The sequence below is a fragment of the Pseudoliparis swirei genome, chromosome 14, assembly GCF_029220125.1.
Source record: "Pseudoliparis swirei isolate HS2019 ecotype Mariana Trench chromosome 14, NWPU_hadal_v1, whole genome shotgun sequence".
Taxonomy (NCBI): Eukaryota; Metazoa; Chordata; class Actinopteri; order Perciformes; family Liparidae; genus Pseudoliparis; species Pseudoliparis swirei.
In genome coordinates, this window is record NC_079401.1 from 690,409 (window position 1) to 711,369 (window position 20,961).

At 48.6% G+C, this 20,961-nt stretch overlaps 2 protein-coding genes across 3 annotated transcripts in view; both read right to left on the bottom strand.

Annotated features, from left to right (window-relative positions):
* Positions 1-342: 342 nt before the first annotated feature.
* pcid2 (PCI domain containing 2) lies at positions 343-13,109 on the bottom strand. The gene is made up of 15 exons (XM_056431248.1): positions 13,020-13,109; positions 8,759-8,799; positions 8,399-8,488; positions 8,235-8,308; positions 8,080-8,145; positions 5,756-5,797; positions 5,577-5,631; positions 5,378-5,481; positions 5,067-5,142; positions 4,493-4,634; positions 4,288-4,388; positions 2,630-2,703; positions 1,991-2,116; positions 1,068-1,191; positions 343-509 (listed from the first exon to the last, which is right to left on the bottom strand). Exons 2-15 carry the CDS (start codon positions 8,792-8,794, stop codon positions 420-422), a joined length of 1,200 nt encoding a protein of 399 aa, XP_056287223.1. The 5' UTR covers positions 8,795-8,799; positions 13,020-13,109; the 3' UTR covers positions 343-419.
* Positions 13,110-13,489: 380 nt separating this feature from the next.
* The window catches only part of tbx19 (T-box transcription factor 19), a 10,757-nt gene continuing 3,285 nt past the window's right edge, over positions 13,490-20,961 (bottom strand). The window contains exons 3-8 of one of the 2 annotated variants that reach the window (XM_056431258.1): positions 15,991-16,125; positions 15,567-15,628; positions 15,288-15,343; positions 14,418-14,576; positions 14,162-14,237; positions 13,490-14,015 (exon numbers count right to left, since the gene is read on the bottom strand). In XM_056431258.1, coding sequence (XP_056287233.1) covers positions 13,844-14,015; positions 14,162-14,237; positions 14,418-14,576; positions 15,288-15,343; positions 15,567-15,628; positions 15,991-16,125 — 660 coding nt within the window. In that variant the 3' untranslated portion in view covers positions 13,490-13,843. The remainder of the gene's footprint in view (positions 14,016-14,161; positions 14,238-14,417; positions 14,577-15,287; positions 15,344-15,566; positions 15,629-15,990; positions 16,126-20,961) is intronic. The other variant, XM_056431259.1, reaches the window with a different exon arrangement.

Genomic DNA, 20,961 nt, shown 5'->3' on the forward strand with positions numbered 1-20,961 from the left:
TGTCAGCTTCCTGTTTCTTTGTGACTGATGTCTCTTTGAAAAGCTTTAAACCTCAAAGAACACACACACACAGAGACACACACACAGAGACACACACACAGAGACACACACAAACACATAGAGACACACACACACACACACACACACAGACACACACATTGTGGAAATAAAGATGTAAAGTTTAATAAAACTATCAAATCTTTTGTCCAACTTAACAAACTATTGAACATTCTTTGAGTGACGATGATCTTCAGTGTTTGAGATGGACGGACTGCATTACCCACAATGCACCAGCCACAGCCTCCAGATCATCATGCGTGTGGAGAAGAAGTTCAACACGTGTAGAAACCAGCAGTTTATTCACATGTTTACAGTACAAAACCATTCAAGGAGCCAGAGGGCATTGTGGGTAACGTAGTCTAGGAGACGGAGGAGAGCGGCGGGAACGGGTTCTGTTTACTGACCACGAGCTTCTGGTGCTGGTGGGAGATGTAACCTTTGATGTGACCCTGAGGAGACAGGACACACGTGGTGTCTGTGTGTGTCTGTGTGTGTCTGTGTGTGTGTGTCTGTGTGTGTGTGTCTGTGTGTGTGTTTGTGTGTGTCTCTGTCTGTGTGTGTCTGTGTGTGTGTCTCTGTGTGTGTGTGTGTGTGTCTGTGTGTGTCTCTGTGTGTGTGTCTGTGTGTGTCTGTGTGTGTCTCTGTGTGTGTCTCTGTGTGTGTGTGTGTGTGTGTGTGTGTGTCTGTGTGTCTCTGTGTGTGTCTCTGTGTGTGTCTCTGTGTGTGTGTCTGTGTGTGTGTGTGTGTGTGTCTCTGTGTGTGTCTGTGTGTGTGTGTGTCTCTGTGTGTGTGTCTCTGTGTGTGTCTCTGTGTGTGTCTCTGTGTGTGTGTGTGTGTGTGTCTGTGTGTCTCTGTGTGTGTCTGTGTGTGTGTGTGTGTCTCTGTGTGTGTCTCTGTGTGTCTCTGTGTGTGTGTGTGTGTGTGTGTGTGTGTGTGTGTGTGTGTGTGTGTGTGTCTCTGTGTGTGTGTCTCTGTGTGTGTGTGTGTGTGTGTGTGTGTGAGCTCACCATGTAGATCAGGTTGGCCAGGATGCACTGCACCTCGTCCAGGTCCACGTCGTCCAGCTGCATCATCTTCATCGCCACCACGAAGGCGTCCAGAGGAAGCTGGTGAGTCCTCAGCAGGAGGTACCTGCAACCAGCAGCTGGGTCAGGACCGGAGCCAGACCCCCAGACCCCCAGGGCCGCTGGGCTCCACCGGGAGGCGCTAGACTATCATATCTCTGGTTGCAGTACCAGTGGGATCCACCGGGAGGCGCTAGACTATCATATCTCTGGCTGCAGTACCGGTGGGATCCACCAGGAGGCGCTAGACTATCATATCTCTGGTTGCAGTACTGGTGGGATCCACCGGGAGGCGCTAGACTATCATATCTCTGGCTGCAGTACCGGTGGGATCCACCAGGAGGCGCTAGACTATCATATCTCTGGTTACAGTACTGGTGGGATCCACCGGGAGGCGCTAGACTATCATATCTCTGGCTGCAGTACCGGTGGGATCCACCAGGAGGCGCTAGACTATCATATCTCTGGCTGCAGTACCGGTGGGATCCACCAGGAGGCGCTAGACTATCATATCTCTGGTTGCAGTACCAGTGGGATCCACCGGGAGGCGCTAGACTATCATATCTCTGGCTGCAGTACCGGTGGGATCCACCAGGAGGCGCTAGACTATCATATCTCTGGCTGCAGTACCGGTGGGATCCACCAGGAGGCGCTAGACTATCATATCTCTGGCTGCAGTATCGGTGGGATCCACCAGGAGGCGCTAGACTATCATATCTCTGGCTGCAGTACCGGTGGGATCCACCAGGAGGCGCTAGACTATCATATCTCTGGCTGCAGTACCGGTGGGATCCACCAGGAGGCGCTAGACTATCATATCTCTGGCTGCAGTACCGGTGGGATCCACCAGGAGGCGCTAGACTCACACTTTCTTGAAGAGGTTCCTGTAGGTGATGATCTTCAGCTTCTCCAGGATGAGGAAGATGCCACAGCGGATGAAGAAGGTCTCGTGCTGGGCCAGAGCTGCGTTGAGCAGCAGGAGGTTCCCCTCACTGAAACACACCGCGAGGTCACCGCGAGGTCACTGTGAGGTCACCCTGAGGTCACTGTGAGGTCACTGTGAGGTCACTGCGAGGTCACCGCGAGGTCACTGTGAGGTCACCCTGAGGTCACCGTGAGGTCACTGTGAGGTCACCCTGAGGTCACCGCGAGGTCACTGTGAGGTCACTGAGGTCACCGCGAGGTCACTGTGAGGTCACTGCGAGGTCACCCTGAGGTCACCGCGAGGTCACTGTGAGGTCACCCTGAGGTCACCGCGAGGTCACCCTGAGGTCACTGTGAGGTCACCCTGAGGTCACTGCGAGGTCACCCCGAGGTCACCCTGAGGTCACCGCGAGGTCACTGCGAGGTCACCCTGAGGTCACCGCGAGGTCACCGTGAGGTCACTGCGAGGTCACCGCGAGGTCACTGTGAGGTCACCGCGAGGTCACTGTGAGGTCACCGCGAGGTCACTGCGAGGTCACCTGGCAGCTCGATGATGTCACTTCCTGTTACTGACTGCTTACCTCACAGATTTAGTGACGTCGGCGAACTGCATGAGGTCGTACTTCCTCAGGAGCTGATGAGTCGGCATGTGACCCTGGAACAACACGCGGCCTTCAGGACTGGGCTAGTCCGGTCTGAGCTGGTCTAACGTGGTCTGAAGTGGTCTAACAAGGTCTGAAGTGGTCTGTAGTTGTCTAGTGGTCTAGTGGTCTAGGGGTCTGGAGGTCTAGTGGTCTCGGGGTCTGGAGGTCTCACCAGCAGCATCTTGACGGGCAGCAGGTAGAGCAGCACCATCCTCTTGTTCCTCTGGCTGACCCGGTCTAGAGGCCTGTAGTGGTCTAGTGGTCTGGAGGTCTAGTGGCCTGGAGGTCTAGTGGTCTCGGGGTCTGGTGGTCTAGTGGTCTAGTGGTCTCGGGGTCTGGTGGTCTAGTGGTCTAGTGGTCTCGGGGTCTGGTGGTCTAGGGGTCTGGAGGTCTAGTGGTCTCGGGGTCTGGAGGTCTAGTGGTCTGGAGGTCTAGTGGTCTCGGGGTCTGGAGGTCTAGTGGTCTGGAGGTCTAGTGGTCTCGGGGTCTGGTGGTCTAGTGGTCTGGAGGTCTAGTGGTCTCGGGGTCTGGTGGTCTAGTGGTCTCGGGGTCTAGTGGTCTGGTGGTCTAGTGGTCTCGGGGTCTGGTGGTCTAGTGGTCTGGAGGTCTAGTGGTCTCGGGGTCTCGGGGTCTGGTGGTCTAGGGGTCTAGTGGTCTGGAGGTCTGGTGGTCTAGGTCTCGGGGTCTGGTGGTCTAGTGGTCTGGAGGTCTAGTGGTCTGGTGGTCTAGTGGTCTAGTGGTCTGGAGGTCTAGTGGTCTCGGGGTCTGGAGGTCTAGTGGTCTGGAGGTCTAGTGGTCTGGAGGTCTAGTGGTCTGGAGGTCTAGTGGTCTAGTGGTCTCGGGGTCTGGTGGTCTAGTGGTCTCGGGGTCTGGTGGTCTAGTGGTCTCGGGGTCTGGAGGTCTAGTGGTCTCGGGGTCTGGAGGTCTAGTGGTCTGGAGGTCTAGTGGTCTGGAGGTCTAGTGGTCTCGGGGTCTGGAGGTCTAGTGGTCTCGGGGTCTGGAGGTCTAGTGGTCTGGAGGTCTAGTGGTCTCGGGGTCTGGAGGTCTAGTGGTCTCGGGGTCTGGTGGGGTCTGGAGGTCTAGTGGTCTCGGGTCTGGAGGTCTAGTGGTCTGGAGGTCTAGTGGTCTAGTGGTCTCGGGGTCTAGTGGTCTCGGGGTCTGGAGGTCTAGTGGTCTGGAGGTCTAGTGGTCTGGAGGTCTAGTGGTCTCGGGGTCTGGAGGTCCAGTGGTCTCGGGGTCTGGAGGTCTAGTGGTCTGGAGGTCTAGTGGTCTCGGGGTCTGGAGGTCTAGTGGTCTCGGGGTCTGGAGGTCTAGTGGTCTGGAGGTCTAGTGGTCTGGAGGTCTAGTGGTCTCGGGGTCTGGAGGTCTAGGGGTCTGGAGGTCTAGTGGTCTCGGGGTCTGGAGGTCTCACCAGCAGCATCTTGACGGGCAGCAGGTAGAGCAGCACCATCCTCTTGTTCCTCTGGCTGACCCGGTCTAGAGGCCTGTAGTGGTCTAGTGGTCTGGAGGTCTAGTGGCCTGGAGGTCTAGTGGTCTGGAGGTCTAGTGGTCTCGGGGTCTGGAGGTCTAGTGGTCTCGGGGTCTGGAGGTCTCACCAGCAGCATCTTGACGGGCAGCAGGTAGAGCAGCACCATCCTCTTGTTCCTCTGGCTGACCCGGTGGCAGTGCAGGAAGGCGTAGCTCAGGAACTCCTCGGCTGCAGAGACACACGTCATCAGTACCCCGCGTGGCGGTGCTGGTCCACACGGTGGTCCTGGTCCACACGGTGGTGCTGGTCCACATGGCGGTCTGGGTCCGGACCTGGCTTGAAGTCGCTGTCGAACATGGCCTTGCGGCCCACGTAGTACTTGTAGGTGACCTTCTGGGCCGGGCTGTAGTCGCTCCTCAGGGTGGAGCTGTCGATGGCTCTGATCAGAGGCTTACACAGGTGCAGCTTATTGATCTGAGGAGGCAGGGACCAATCAGGACTCGGTCCCATTCAGGACTCGGTCCCAATCAAGACCCGGTCCCATTCAGGACTCGGTCTCATTCAGGACTCGGTCCCATTCAGGACTCGGTCTCATTCAGGACTCGGTCCCATTCAGGACTCGGTCCCATTCAGGACTCGGTCTCATTCAGGACTCGGTCCCATTCAGGACTCGGTCTCATTCAGGGTCTCATTCAGGACTCGGTCTCATTCAGGACTCGGTCTCATTCAGGACTCGGTCTCATTCAGGGTCTCATTCAGGACTCGGTCTCATTCAGGACTCGGTCTCATTCAGGACTCGGTCTCATTCAGGACTCGGTCTCATTCAGGGTCTCATTCAGGACTCGGTCTCATTCAGGGTCTCATTCAGGACTCGGTCTCATTCAGGGTCTCATTCAGGACTCGGACCTTGAAGTAGATCTTGAACAGCTGGTTGCTCAGGAACATCATCCCCCACTTCTTGGAGTCCTCCAGCCCGGCTCGACTGAGGGAACCAGAGCAGAACCAGAACCAGAGAGGGTTACACTGGGTCAGCTGCTGGTCTCACGTGTGTGTGTACTGTGTGTGTGTGTGTGTACTGTGTGTGTGAACTGTGTGTGTGTGTGTGTGTACTGTGTGTGTGTACTGTGTGTGTGTGTGTGTGTGTGTGTGTGTACTGTGTGTGTGTGTGTGTACTGTGTGTGTGTACTGTGTGTGTGTGTGTGTGTGTGTGTACTGACTTGTCGCTGGCACACACTCTGAAGCAGCTCATCAGCTGTTCGGCTGCTTTCTCCAACATCTCCCCCGGCTGACCTTTGCCCTTCTTCTGCAGCTGCTGCTCCGCCTGCACACACACACACACACACACACACACACACAGGTCAAAAGTCACCCCGGCAGCAGCTGACCTCGGATCAGTCTCTGTGTATGTTTTCTTACATTGTTGGCGAATATCCTGAGATCCAGTGTGACAGTGAACATCACCGGCAGAGCCCTAAGACACACACACACACACACACACACACACACACACACACAGTAACACACACACACACACACACACACACACACAGTAACACACAGTAACACACACACAGTGGAGCTCCCTCAGTGCTCACCAGTTCTCTTCTTTGTGGGACTGGAAGGCCCTCATGAAGGACGTGATCGGTCAAGGAGAGACCACGACTGATGGGGGGTGTGTGTGTGTGTGTGTGTGTGTATGTGTGTGTGTATGTGTGTGTGTGTGTGTGTGTATGTGTGTGTGTGTGTGTGTGTGTGTGTGTATGTGTGTGTGTGTGTGTATGTGTGTATGTGTGTGTCTGTGTGTGTGTGTGTGTGTGTGTGTGTGTATGTGTGTGTGTGTGTGTGTGTGTGTGTGTGTGTATGTATGTGTGTGTCTGTGTGTGTGTGTGTTGTTAGAAGTGGGACAAATAAATGCGAATTTTTCTGGGATTAGCAAGAGTAGACCAGGCCGGGAAAAGTGAATGCGGAATGTGAGTAATAAAACAGATCAAAGGGGACCCCAGTTCCATTAGACTACAACAACAGGAAAGCAACAAGGCATCCATCAGGCCGGCCGACAGGGAGAGTGGCTGTAAGGTCAAATGAAAGCGTCGAGGCCATCGCTGGGACGATAAGCAGAGGGCCAGGTGTGACAGAACAAGGGTCCTGAGTGGTCATCTTTGGCGTTTACAACCAGTGACCCTCTGTCTGAACTCACTCAGGGCCCCACGCCGACACCAGATGTAAACATTGCACCTCTGGTGATATTCAAATGAAGACCTGTTTGATTGTGTGTCCGGAGCTCATATCCGCACCATATGGGCTAAGGAGGATGTATTGCGGAGTGAATAAACACCAGCCTGGATTCATGTGTGTTAACCTGCCTGTAGATCAATGGTCTGTGATATGATAATGTAATATATGTCTCCCAATATGTTCTGTATCCTGACCCCCGGTTAGAGTGTGTTTGATGTCACTGGCATCGGGAAGTCTCACCAAGTCTGAAAGGATCATAAAGAGGGGACCCTAAGTGCCTGAGAGATAAGAGAAGACAACGGTCCCCCTCTTTGATGTGGGACAGAGAGTCTCTCCAGAACCTCTCAGGAAGAGAGGGGGGGGGGATGAACCCCCCATCAGCACCCCAAAGAGGGACGGATATCCGGTAAAAGTGGGAGGAGCCGAGGGTATAAAGGTGACGAACAGAAGAAAGAGGGGGCTGAAGAAAAAGAGAGTTTTTGAGTTCTTGTGACTTTTGCGTCAGGCTCCCGAGAGGGAACTCACTTATAATTGTACTTTGTTTATTTCTTTCTTCTTTTTTTGAATAAAATACTTGGCTGCCTTGCAGTCTTAAACTTTACATTCGGTTCGTGGACCTACTTTTTTGTGAGCCCTATTTCTTCACCTGTCGACCCACCCGAGGAGACCAAAGGCGGAGACCCGAGAGCGGACCCCCGCCGCCCCCGAGGTGAGTCTGAGCGACATCTACACGGCTACACCCACTGACCCCAGTCACTCAGGGCACATACTGATTCCTCACACACTGGTAACTGACATTTTGTACTAAAGAGAGATATCGCTGCAGCCGGTAGACCCCGTCTCGGCCGAGCCGTGGTTGGTTCTGGGACCAAGAGAGGACTCGTAACACTGAGTCCTCGTCATGGAGTTTGTCCTAAGAATAAGAATATTAATAAGTGTCCCGCCAGCCGCTCTACGAGCCTTGTACCCTCGAGCGGGCTGGGAGGAGACCAGATAATTGAATACACAGCGTTTCTCTCCGCGGAGATCGATCTGACATCATCTAGGGGTGTCGCGCGCCGAGCCAAACAGCAACCACTGTCGAGGTGCACGCGCGTCGCTCATCAGGCCCGAACGATCGCAGAATCATATAGAGGGAGTTACTGATCTCCGCCTCCTCTCCCCCTTAACTCGGTCTTCGCCCTCGCCGAGTTTCCCTCTCCCCCTCGAAGCGTAAGGCGAGGATACCGTGACCGGGGCCGATCGTCAGAAGAGAGGCCGGGCATCGAGACCCGTGGACCCGCGTCCTCTCCAGTGCGACAGGTTAGCAGCGCGCGGTGACGCGCTGCGCCTGGGCGCCGCCGACGTGCTTTTACAACAGTTTGCTACACGTCTGTCCTTAGAGCACGATTATTTCCCTCAATAAAGTACCCGGTGTGAGCCGACTCGCACCTCAAACCTTTCCCCCCCTCCTCTCCATCTCTCCTCTCCCGTCTCGTCCCCCCCCGCTCCTCTCCTCCCCCGGTTTCCCTACACGAGAAGAAGCGGCGTGACTTTTCTTTCCGTCTCCCACCCGAGGCGACCGAATCGGTTCACGTACGCGTCTCTCTTAACAGTGTATGTGTGTGTGTCTGTGTGTGTGTATGTGTGTGTGTATGTGTGTGTATGTATGTGTGTGTGTGTGTGTGCGTGTGATGAAGGATATTGTACGACGAGTGTCTGGAACTTGTAGGCTTCCACGAAGTCGTGATTGGACACAGCGTAGATACACCTGAGACACAAACACAGCCCTGTTGCTACGGTTACGTCCTCCGTGGACACACACACACACACACACACACACCTGGCCGGTCGTCCTACCTCAGGTGGGCAGCGACCATCTCGTCGTACGGCGGCTCCAGAAGCTGCTGACATTTTTCTTCTGGACTGGCCAGCTATAACATACACACACACACACACACAGACACACACACACTGAGTCTCCCAGCAGCCCGGGCCGTGTACCTGAGGGGGCGGGGCCTCACCTGCAGCCGGGGGTTGACCACGTGGGGGTGCTTGAAGGAGAGCAGCTCGGAGCAGAAGGAGCCCTCGTGGTTGTCGATAGCCTCGTTAACCTGCAGCGGAGAAACACCAACGAAGAAGAGCTGCTTAAATGCTGCGCAGTGAAACACCAACGAAGAAGAGCTGCTTAAATGCTGCGCAGTGAAACACAAACGAAGAAGAGCTGCTTAAATGCTGCGCAGTGAAACACCAACGAAGAAGAGCTGCTTAAATGCTGCGCAGTGAAACACCAACGAAGAAGAGCTGCTTAAATGCTGCGCAGTGAAACACCAACGAAGAAGAGCTGCTTAAATGCTGCGCAGTGAAACGTGTTGCAGGCTCACCTGCTGCAGGTACTGGTTGATGGAGACTTGAGCCATGACACCTGGAAACACAAAGTACTTCACTCAGTTCTGTGGTACTAGTACTTCACTCACAGTACTGTGGTACTAGTACTTCACTCAGTACTGTGGTACTAGTACTTCACTCAGTTCTGTGGTACTAGTACTTCACTCACAGTACTGTGGTACTAGTACTTCACTCAGTACTGTGGTACTAGTACTTCACTCAGTTCTGTGGTACTAGTACTTCACTCAGTTCTGTGGTACTAGTACTTCACTCAGTACTGTGGTACTAGTACTTCACTCAGTTCTGTGGTACTAGTACTTCACTCAGTTCTGTGGTACTAGTACTTCACTCAGTTCTGTGGTACTAGTACTTCACTCAGTACTGTGGTACTAGTACTACACTCAGTTCTGTGGTACTAGTACTTCACTCAGTTCTGTGGTACTAGTACTTCACTCAGTACTGTGGTACTAGTACTTCACTCAGTTCTGTAGTACTAGTACTTCACTCAGTTCTGTGGTACTAGTACTTCACTCAGTTCTGTAGTACTAGTACTTCACTCAGTTCTGTGGTACTAGTACTTCACTCAGTTCTGTGGTACTAGTACTTCACTCAGTACTGTGGTACTAGTACTTCACTCAGTACTGTGGTACTAGTACTTCACTCAGTACTGTGGTACTAGTACTTCACTCAGTTCTGTGGTACTAGTACTTCACTCAGTTCTGTGGTACTAGTACTTCACTCAGTTCTGTGGTACTAGTACTTCACTCAGTTCTGTGGTACTAGTACTTCACTCAGTTCTGTGGTACTAGTACTTCACTCAGTTCTGTGGTACTAGTACTTCACTCAGTTCTGTGGTACTAGTACTTCACTCAGTTCTGTGGTACTAGTACTTCACTCAGTTCTGTGGTACTAGTACTTCACTCAGTACTGTGGTACTAGTACTTCACTCAGTTCTGTGGTACTAGTACTTCACTCAGTTCTGTGGTACTAGTACTTCACTCAGTTCTGTGGTACTAGTACTTCACTCAGTTCTGTGGTACTAGTACTTCACTCAGTTCTGTGGTACTAGTACTTCACTCAGTTCTGTGGTACTAGTACTTCACTCAGTTCTGTGGTACTAGTACTTCACTCAGTTCTGTGGTACTAGTACTTCACTCAGTTCTGTGGTACTAGTACTTCACTCAGTTCTGTGGTACTAGTACTTCACTCAGTTCTGTGGTACTAGTACTTCACTCAGTTCTGTGGTACTAGTACTTCACTCAGTACTGTGGTACTAGTACTTCACTCAGTTCTGTGGTACTAGTACTTCACTCAGTTCTGTGGTACTAGTACTTCACTCAGTTCTGTGGTACTAGTACTTCACTCAGTACTGTGGTACTAGTACTTCACTCAGTTCTGTGGTACTAGTACTTCACTCAGTTCTGTGGTACTAGTACTTCACTCAGTTCTGTGGTACTAGTACTTCACTCAGTTCTGTAGTACTAGTACTCACCCATTTCTGTGGTACTAGTACTTCACTCAGTTCTGTGGTACTAGTACTTCACTCAGTTCTGTGGTACTAGTACTTCACTCAGTTCTGTGGTACTAGTACTTCACTCAGTTCTGTAGTACTAGTACTTCACTCAGTTCTGTGGTACTAGTACTTCACTCAGTTCTGTGGTACTAGTACTTCACTCAGTTCTGTGGTACTAGTACTTCACTCAGTTCTGTGGTACTAGTACTTCACTCAGTTCTGTGGTACTAGTACTTCACTCAGTTCTGTGGTACTAGTACTTCACTCAGTTCTGTGGTACTAGTACTTCACTCAGTTCTGTGGTACTAGTACTTCACTCAGTTCTGTGGTACTAGTACTTCACTCAGTTCTGTGGTACTAGTACTTCACTCAGTACTGTGGTACTAGTACTTCACTCAGTCTGTGGTACTAGTACTTCACTCAGTTCTGTGGTACTAGTACTTCACTCAGTTCTGTGGTACTAGTACTTCACTCAGTTCTGTGGTACTAGTACTTCACTCAGTACTGTGGTACTAGTACTTCACTCAGTTCTGTGGTACTAGTACTTCACTCAGTTCTGTGGTACTAGTATCACTCAGTCTGTACTGTACTTCACTCAGTTCTGTGGTACTAGTACTTCACTCAGTACTGTGGTACTAGTACTTCACTCAGTTCTGTGGTACTAGTACTTCACTCAGTTCTGTGGTACTAGTACTTCACTCAGTACTGTGGTACTAGTACTTCACTCAGTTCTGTGGTACTAGTACTTCACTCAGTTCTGTGGTACTAGTACTTCACTCAGTTCTGTGGTACTAGTACTTCACTCAGTTCTGTGGTACTAGTACTTCACTCAGTTCTGTGGTACTAGTACTTCACTCAGTTCTGTGGTACTAGTACTTCACTCAGTTCTGTGGTACTAGTACTTCACTCAGTTCTGTGGTACTAGTACTTCACTCAGTTCTGTGGTACTAGTACTTCACTCAGTTCTGTGGTACTAGTACTTCACTCAGTTCTGTGGTACTAGTACTTCACTCAGTTCTGTGGTACTAGTACTTCACTCAGTACTGTGGTACTAGTACTTCACTCAGTTCTGTGGTACTAGTACTTCACTCAGTTCTGTGGTACTAGTACTTCACTCAGTTCTGTGGTACTAGTACTTCACTCAGTTCTGTGGTACTAGTACTTCACTCAGTTCTGTGGTACTAGTACTTCACTCAGTTCTGTGGTACTAGTACTTCACTCAGTTCTGTGGTACTAGTACTTCACTCAGTTCTGTGGTACTAGTACTTCACTCAGTTCTGTGGTACTAGTACTTCACTCAGTTCTGTGGTACTAGTACTTCACTCAGTTCTGTGGTACTAGTACTTCACTCAGTTCTGTGGTACTAGTACTTCACCCAGTTCTGTGGTACTAGTACTTCACTCAGTTCTGTGGTACTAGTACTTCACTCAGTTCTGTGGTACTAGTACTTCACTCAGTTCTGTGGTACTAGTACTTCACTCAGTTCTGTGGTACTAGTACTTCACTCAGTTCTGTGGTACTAGTACTTCACTCAGTTCTGTAGTACTAGTACTTCACTCAGTTCTGTGGTACTAGTACTTCACTCAGTTCTGTGGTACTAGTACTTCACTCAGTTCTGTGGTACTAGTACTTCACTCAGTTCTGTAGTACTAGTACTTCACTCAGTTCTGTGGTACTAGTACTTCACTCAGTTCTGTGGTACTAGTACTTCACTCAGTTCTGTGGTACTAGTACTTCACTCAGTTCTGTGGTACTAGTACTTCACTCAGTTCTGTGGTACTAGTACTTCACTCAGTTCTGTGGTACTAGTACTTCACTCAGTTCTGTGGTACTAGTACTTCACTCAGTTCTGTAGTACTAGTACTTCACTCAGTTCTGTGGTACTAGTACTTCCTCAGTTCTGTGGTACTAGTACTTCACTTCTCAGTGGTACTAGTACTCAGTACTGTGGTACTAGTACTACACTCAGTACTGTGGTACTAGTACTTCACTCAGTTCTGTGGTACTAGTACTTCACTCAGTACTGTGGTACTAGTACTTCACTCAGTTCTGTGGTACTAGTACTTCACTCAGTTCTGTGGTACTAGTACTTCACTCAGTTCTGTGGTACTAGTACTTCACTCAGTTCTGTGGTACTAGTACTTCACTCAGTTCTGTGGTACTAGTACTTCACTCAGTTCTGTGGTACTAGTACTTCACTCAGTTCTGTGGTACTAGTACTTCACTCAGTTCTGTGGTACTAGTACTTCACTCAGTTCTGTGGTACTAGTACTTCACTCAGTACTGTGGTACTAGTACTTCACTCAGTTCTGTGGTACTAGTACTTCACTCAGTTCTGTGGTACTAGTACTTCACTCAGTTCTGTGGTACTAGTACTTCACTCAGTTCTGTGGTACTAGTACTTCACTCAGTTCTGTGGTACTAGTACTTCACTCAGTTCTGTAGTACTAGTACTTCACTCAGTTCTGTGGTACTAGTACTACACTCAGTTCTGTGGTACTAGTACTTCACTCAGTTCTGTGGTACTAGTACTTCACTCAGTTCTGTGGTACTAGTACTTCACTCAGTTCTGTGGTACTAGTACTTCACTCAGTTCTGTGGTACTAGCATCCAGCTAGCATCCAGCTAGCGGACCGTCACCGACTCCTCGGCTCAGAAGGCGGTTCAAAGTCATTCTTTCCTCTCCGGTGGAAGATAAGATAAGAGGTAAGATCAGAGATAAGACGTGAGAAATTATTCCTTACCTTTAAATAATGTTCTGACCCAGAAAAGAAACGTTAGACTTCATTCAACGAGCTTCAATTGAGACTCAGAACAACTTCCGGGTGAGTAAGGTCTGCTTCCGGTAGCGCTTCAAAATAAGACGTTACGTATTTCAACGTCTCCAACGATGTTATTGACATGGCTTTTACTATTAAATTATAATAATTGCACATACATTATATTATAATATTATAAATACATTGAATACAAAAACAGGTAAAGAGGTTTTTCTTTTGTTTCATTTTTTGGAACATATTGAACTTTTGATGTGAAAATGATTGTTGTTATTTAATATTACATTACATGTCATTTAGCAGACGCTTTTATCCAAAGCGACTTACAATAAGTATAATATATTTACTGTTTGAAGTGTGAGATGAAGAAGGCGACATTAAATATAAACTTCTTCCTCTAAACCTGTTTTGACAGAAAACCAGTTCAGACAAAATACTGTCGATTATAAATAAATGATCCTTTTAATTTATTCATTACTTTGAAGTTGAGAAAAGAGAACAAGCAACAGGTATATGAATACTTCAAGCACCGCTGATGGACCGCACATATATAAATATACACAGATGCAACAACAACAACAACAATGCACAGTAAGTTTATCTCCCCATTACTGGTAAAGATAACTGTAATAATACAGATCATCACAACAAGGAGCAGGAACTGAGAGTGGCTTTTTGCTGTTGCCCTTCAAAACAAAAGCTCAACACTGAGCGTGACCGAGTGTCCGTGAAAGGCTTCAGTAAACTCTGGTACTCAGCAGTAATCACTGGGCACCATTTGGCCAATCACATCAGCCCTCAGAAGAGTGGGTAGAGTCAGGTGGCCATCCGGCCACGCCCACTCGACCGTGACTGGGTGTCTGCATGAGGCTCTCGCTGCTGATTGGTCCATGTAGAGCTGTGCAGGGTGAGTGGGAGGGGCTTAGCTCACTGCATCCAACCGTCCACAGACAGGGATACTGACTGAAAGCAAACACAATAATATATATTCATTCATATATATTTATATATATATATATATATATATATATATATATATGAATACAAATATATAGACAACAATTTCATAAAACAAGTTAAATGTGAAGTTTATGGTAATATGGCCTGACCTGGAGTTGTGAGGAGGAGGAGGCTGTAAGGAAGCAGCGCTGGTGGAGGAGGAAGAGGAGGAGGAGCTCCACCCGTCTGACATCATGTAAATAAATGAACACTAAATAAAAGCATGCATATAGATCTGTGCATATTTACTTTATGGGAACATAAAAAGTAACTACATCGTAATTATATTCGAATTATAATACAAAGTAATTATTATCAACACAAAAATATACACACATTTATATCTAAACACACACACACAGGTACCTGAGGGGTGTGCGTGGTGCTGCAGGCAGGGGGGGGCGTACGGTGTGTGTCGGCCCGGGTAACCGTGGTGCTTGTAACCGTGGTGATGGTGAGACGTCAGTGGGAGGCCACCAGCGTACGGGAAGACTCCGCCCCCTCCGGCCGGGCACAGCGACCAGCCTGGAACGAATATAAATATATAAACAACATGAATACAAATACATATGTACTTATGTATAAATATATAAACAACATGAATACAAATACATATGTACTTATGTATAAATATATAAACAACATGAATATAAATACATATGTACTTATATATAAATATAGAAACAACATGAATACAATTACATATGTACTTATATATAAACATGAATATAAATACATATGTACTTATATATAAACAACATGAATATAAATACATATGTACTTATATATAAATATATAAACAACATGAATATAAATACATATGTACTTATATATAAATATATAAACAACATGAATATAAATACATATGTACTTATATATAAATATATAAACATGAATATAAATACATATGTACTTATATATAAACAACATGAATATAAATACATATGTACTTATATATAAATATATAAACAACATGAATACAAATACATATGTACTTATATATAAATATATAAACAACATGAATACAAATACATATGTACTTATATATAAATATATAAACATGAATATAAATACATATGTACTTATATATAAATATATAAACAACATGAATATAAATACATATGTACTTATATATATAAATATATAAACACATTAACGTGAATATAAATACATACATATAAACATATATAACGTTTTTGTGTTTAAATATAATAAAGTTGAATGAATAAAACTCACAGGGTTGAATCCCGACACGACTCTCTGAGGCCTCAGGGACCCGAAGCCCCGGGTTCCTGAGGGGGGGGGGGGGGCATGAGACCAGCTGTGTGTGTGTGTGTGTGTGTGTGTGTGTGTGTTTGTGTCACTTGACACCTTCCCTCCTAATGAGTTCTCATCAGCTGCTCTCTCTGTGGTGCCTAACATCCACCTACCAGTACTACCAGTACTATAAGTACACAACTATTATTATATTATCTATATTATATATGTTTACGTTATTGTGATGATGTTTTTCACCTTTCTTTAGCGTCCAGGAAAGCCTTCGCAAACGGGTTGTGCTTGATCTTCAGAGCCGTGATCTACACACACACACGCACACGCACACACACACGCAGACACACACACACACACGCAGACACACACACACACACACACGCATATGCAGACACACACACACGCAGACACACACACACACGGAGACACACACGCAGATGCAGACACACACACACACGCAGACACACATGCAGACACACACACGCAGACACACACACACAGATGCAGACACACACACAGATGCAGACACACACACGCAGACACACACGCAGACGCAGACACACACACAGACACATGTTTAAAACAAACCTTTGAGGGCCATTAATGATGTTCTTAACTATACTATAGTGTGTACTTGTACGCGCTGCGTGTACTCGTGTACTTGTACCTCCTCGTTCTGGTAGGCCGTGACGGCGATGAACTGCGTCTGCTTGAAGGAAACGTTGGAGACGAGGCGATGGCGAGCGCCGACGCCCACGATGTGCAGCTGGGGCTCGTACTTATGGAGCGAGGCCAGCACCACCTGAGAGGACACGTGTACAAGTACCTCCACAGTACACAAGGACACGTGTACAAGTACCTCCACAGGACACAAGGACACGTGTACAAGTACCTCCACAGGACACAAGAGGACACGTGTACAAGTACCTCCACAGGACACAAGAGGACACGTGTACAAGTACCTCCACAGTACACAAGAGGACACGTGTACAAGTACCTCCACAGTACACAAGAGGACACGTGTACAAGTACCTCCACAGGACACAAGAGGACACGTGTACAAGTACCTCCACAGTACACAAGGACACGTGTACAAGTACCTCCACAGGACACAAGAGGACACGTATACAAGTACCTCCACAGGACACAAGAGGACACGTGTACAAGTACCTCCACAGGACACAAGGACACGTGTACAAGTACCTCCACAGTACACAAGAGGACACGTGTACAAGTACCTCCACAGTACACAAGAGGTCACGTGTACAAGTACCTCCACAGTACACAAGAGGACACGTGTACAAGTACCTCCACAGGACACAAGAGGACACGTGTACAAGTACCTCCACAGGACACAAGAGGACACGTGTACAAGTACCTCCACAGTACACAAGAGGACACGTGTACAAGTACCTCCACAGGACACAAGAGGACACGTGTACAAGTACCTCCACAGGACACAAGAGGACACGTGTACAAGTACCTCCACAGTACACAAGAGGACACGTGTACAAGTACCTCCACAGTACACAAGAGGACACGTGTACAAGTACCTCCACAGGACACAAGAGGACACGTGTACAAGTACCTCCACAGGACACAAGGACACGTGTACAAGTACCTCCACAGTACACAAGAGGACACGTGTACAAGTACCTCCACAGGACACAAGAGGACACGTGTACAAGTACCTCCACAGGACACAAGAGGACACGTGTACAAGTACCTCCACAGTACACAAGAGGACACGTGTACAAGTACCTCCACAGTACACAAGAGGACACGTGTACAAGTACCTCCACAGGACACAAGAGGACACGTGTACAAGTACCTCCACAGTACACAAGAGGACACGTGTACAAGTACCTCCACAGTACACAAGAGGACACGTGTACAAGTACCTCCACAGGACACAAGAGGACACGTGTACAAGTACCTCCACAGTACACAAGGACACGTGTACAAGTACCTCCACAGTACACAAGAGGACACGTGTACAAGTACCTCCACAGTACACAAGAGGACACGTGTACAAGTACCTCCACAGTACACAAGGACACGTGTACAAGTACCTCCACAGGACACAAGAGGACACGTGTACAAGTACCTCCACAGTACACAAGAGGACACGTGTACAAGTACCTCCACAGGACACAAGGACACGTGTACAAGTACCTCCACAGGACACAAGAGGACACGTGTACAAGTACCTCCACAGGACACAAGAGGACACGTGTACAAGTACCTCCACAGTACACAAGAGGACACGTGTACAAGTACCTCCACAGTACACAAGAGGACACGTGTACAAGTACCTCCACAGGACACAAGGACACGTGTACAAGTACCTCCACAGGACACAAGAGGACACGTGTACAAGTACCTCCACAGGACACAAGAGGACACGTGTACAAGTACCTCCACAGGACACAAGAGGACACGTGTACAAGTACCTCCACAGTACACAAGAGGACACGTGTACAAGTACCTCCACAGGACACAAGAGGACACGTGTACAAGTACCTCCACAGGACACAAGAGGACACGTGTACAAGTACCTCCACAGTACACAAGAGGACACGTGTACAAGTACCTCCACAGGACACAAGAGGACACGTGTACAAGTACCTCCACAGGACACAAGGACACGTGTACAAGTACCTCCACAGGACACAAGAGGACACGTGTACAAGTACCTCCACAGTACACAAGGACACGTGTACAAGTACCTCCACAGGACACAAGAGGACACGTGTACAAGTACCTCCACAGGACACAAGAGGACACGTGTACAAGTACCTCCACAGGACACAAGAGGACACGTGTACAAGTACCTCCACAGTACACAAGAGGACACGTGTACAAGTACCTCCACAGGACACAAGAGGACACGTGTACAAGTACCTCCACAGTACACAAGAGGACACGTGTACAAGTACCTCCACAGGACACAAGAGGACACGTGTACAAGTACCTCCACAGTACACAAGGACACGTGTACAAGTACCTCCACAGTACACAAGAGGACACGTGTACAAGTACCTCCACAGGACACAAGAGGACACGTGTACAAGTACCTCCACAGGACACAAGAGGACACGTGTACAAGTACCTCCACAGTACACAAGAGGACACGTGTACAAGTACCTCCACAGGACACAAGAGGACACGTGTACAAGTACCTCCACAGTACACAAGGACACGTGTACAAGTACCTCCACAGTACACAAGAGGACACGTGTACAAGTACCTCCACAGGACACAAGAGGACACGTGTACAAGTACCTCCACAGGACACAAGAGGACACGTGTACAAGTACCTCCACAGTACACAAGAGGACACGTGTACAAGTACCTCCACAGTACACAAGAGGACACGTGTACAAGTACCTCCACAGGACACAAGAGGACACGTGTACAAGTACCTCCACAGTACACAAGGACACGTGTACAAGTACCTCCACAGGACACAAGGACACGTGTACAAGTACCTCCACAGGACACAAGAGGACACGTGTACAAGTACCTCCACAGTACACAAGAGGACACGTGTACAAGTACCTCCACAGTACACAAGAGGACACGTGTACAAGTACCTCCACAGTACACAAGAGGACACGTGTACAAGTACCTCCACAGTACACAAGAGGACACGTGTACAAGTACCTCCACAGTACACAAGAGGACACGTGTACAAGTACCTCCACAGGACACAAGAGGACACGTGTACAAGTACCTCCACAGTACACAAGAGGACACGTGTACAAGTACCTCCACAGGACACAAGAGGACACGTGTACAAGTACCTCCACAGTACACAAGGACACGTGTACAAGTACCTCCACAGGACACAAGAGGACACGTGTACAAGTACCTCCACAGGACACAAGAGGACACGTGTACAAGTACCTCCACAGGACACAAGAGGACACGTGTACAAGTACCTCCACAGTACACAAGAGGACACGTGTACAAGTACCTCCACAGTACACAAGAGGACACGTGTACAAGTACCTCCACAGTACACAAGAGGACACGTGTACAAGTACCTCCACAGGACACAAGAGGACACGTGTACAAGTACCTCCACAGTACACAAGGACACGTGTACAAGTACCTCCACAGGACACAAGAGGACACGTGTACAAGTACCTCCACAGTACACAAGAGGACACGTGTACAAGTACCTCCACAGTACACAAGAGGACACGTGTACAAGTACCTCCACAGGACACAAGAGGACACGTGTACAAGTACCTCCACAGTACACAAGAGGACACGTGTACAAGTACCTCCACAGTACACAAGAGGACACGTGTACAAGTACCTCCACAGGACACAAGAGGACACGTGTACAAGTACCTCCACAGTACACAAGAGGACATGTGTACAAGTACCTCCACAGGACACAAGAGGACACGTGTACAAGTACCTCCACAGGACACAAGAGGACACGTGTACAAGTACCTCCACAGTACACAAGAGGACACGTGTACAAGTACCTCCACAGTACACAAGAGGACACGTGTACAAGTACCTCCACAGGACACAAGAGGACACGTGTACAAGTACCTCCACAGTACACAAGAGGACACATGTACAAGTACCTCCACAGGACACAAGAGGACACGTGTACAAGTACCTCCACAGTACACAAGGACACGTGTACAAGTACCTCCACAGTACACAAGAGGTCACGTGTACAAGTACCTCCACAGTACACAAGAGGACACGTGTACAAGTACCTCCACAGGACACAAGAGGACACGTGTACAAGTACCTCCACAGTACACAGAGGACACGTGTACAAGTACCTCCACAGTACACAAGAGGACACGTGTACAAGTACCTCCACAGGACACAAGAGGACACGTGTACAAGTACCTCCACAGGACACAAGAGGACACGTGTACAAGTACCTCCACAGGACACAAGAGGACACGTGTACAAGTACCTCCACAGGACACAAGAGGACACGTGTACAAGTACCTCCACAGTACACAAGGACACGTGTACAAGTACCTCCACAGGACACAAGAGGACACGTGTACAAGTACCTCCACAGTACACAAGAGGACACGTGTACAAGTACCTCCACAGGACACAAGAGGACACGTGTACAAGTACCTCCACAGTACACAAGGACACGTGTACAAGTACCTCCACAGTACACAAGAGGTCACGTGTACAAGTACCTCCACAGTACACAAGAGGACACGTGTACAAGTACCTCCACAGGACACAAGAGGACACGTGTACAAGTACCTCCACAGTACACAAGAGGTCACGTGTACAAGTACCTCCACAGTACACAAGAGGACACGTGTACAAGTACCTCCACAGTACACAAGGACACGTGTACAAGTACCTCCACAGTACACAAGAGGACACGTATACAAGTACCTCCACAGGACACAAGAGGACACGTGTACAAGTACCTCCACAGTACACAAGGACACGTGTACAAGTACCTCCACAGGACACAAGAGGACACGTGTACAAGTACCTCCACAGTACACAAGAGGACACGTGTACAAGTACCTCCACAGGACACAAGAGGACACGTGTACAAGTACCTCCACAGGACACAAGGACACGTGTACAAGTACCTCCACAGTACACAAGGACACGTGTACAA

What these genes read in the sequence shown, in the direction of transcription:
- pcid2 (XM_056431248.1), bottom strand. Translation starts at nt 8,794, where the DNA reads ATGGCTCAAGTCTCCATCAACCAGTACCTGCAGCAG. An exon ending in TCAACCAGTACCTGCAGCAG is followed by an intron (nt 8,489 to 8,758) that starts GTGAGCCTGCAA and finishes TCTCCGCTGCAG; the next exon opens with GTTAACGAGGCTATCGACAA. An exon ending in TGCCCGTCAAGATGCTGCTG is followed by an intron (nt 2,704 to 4,287) that starts GTGAGACCTCCA and finishes GTGTTGTTCCAG; the next exon opens with GGTCACATGCCGACTCATCA.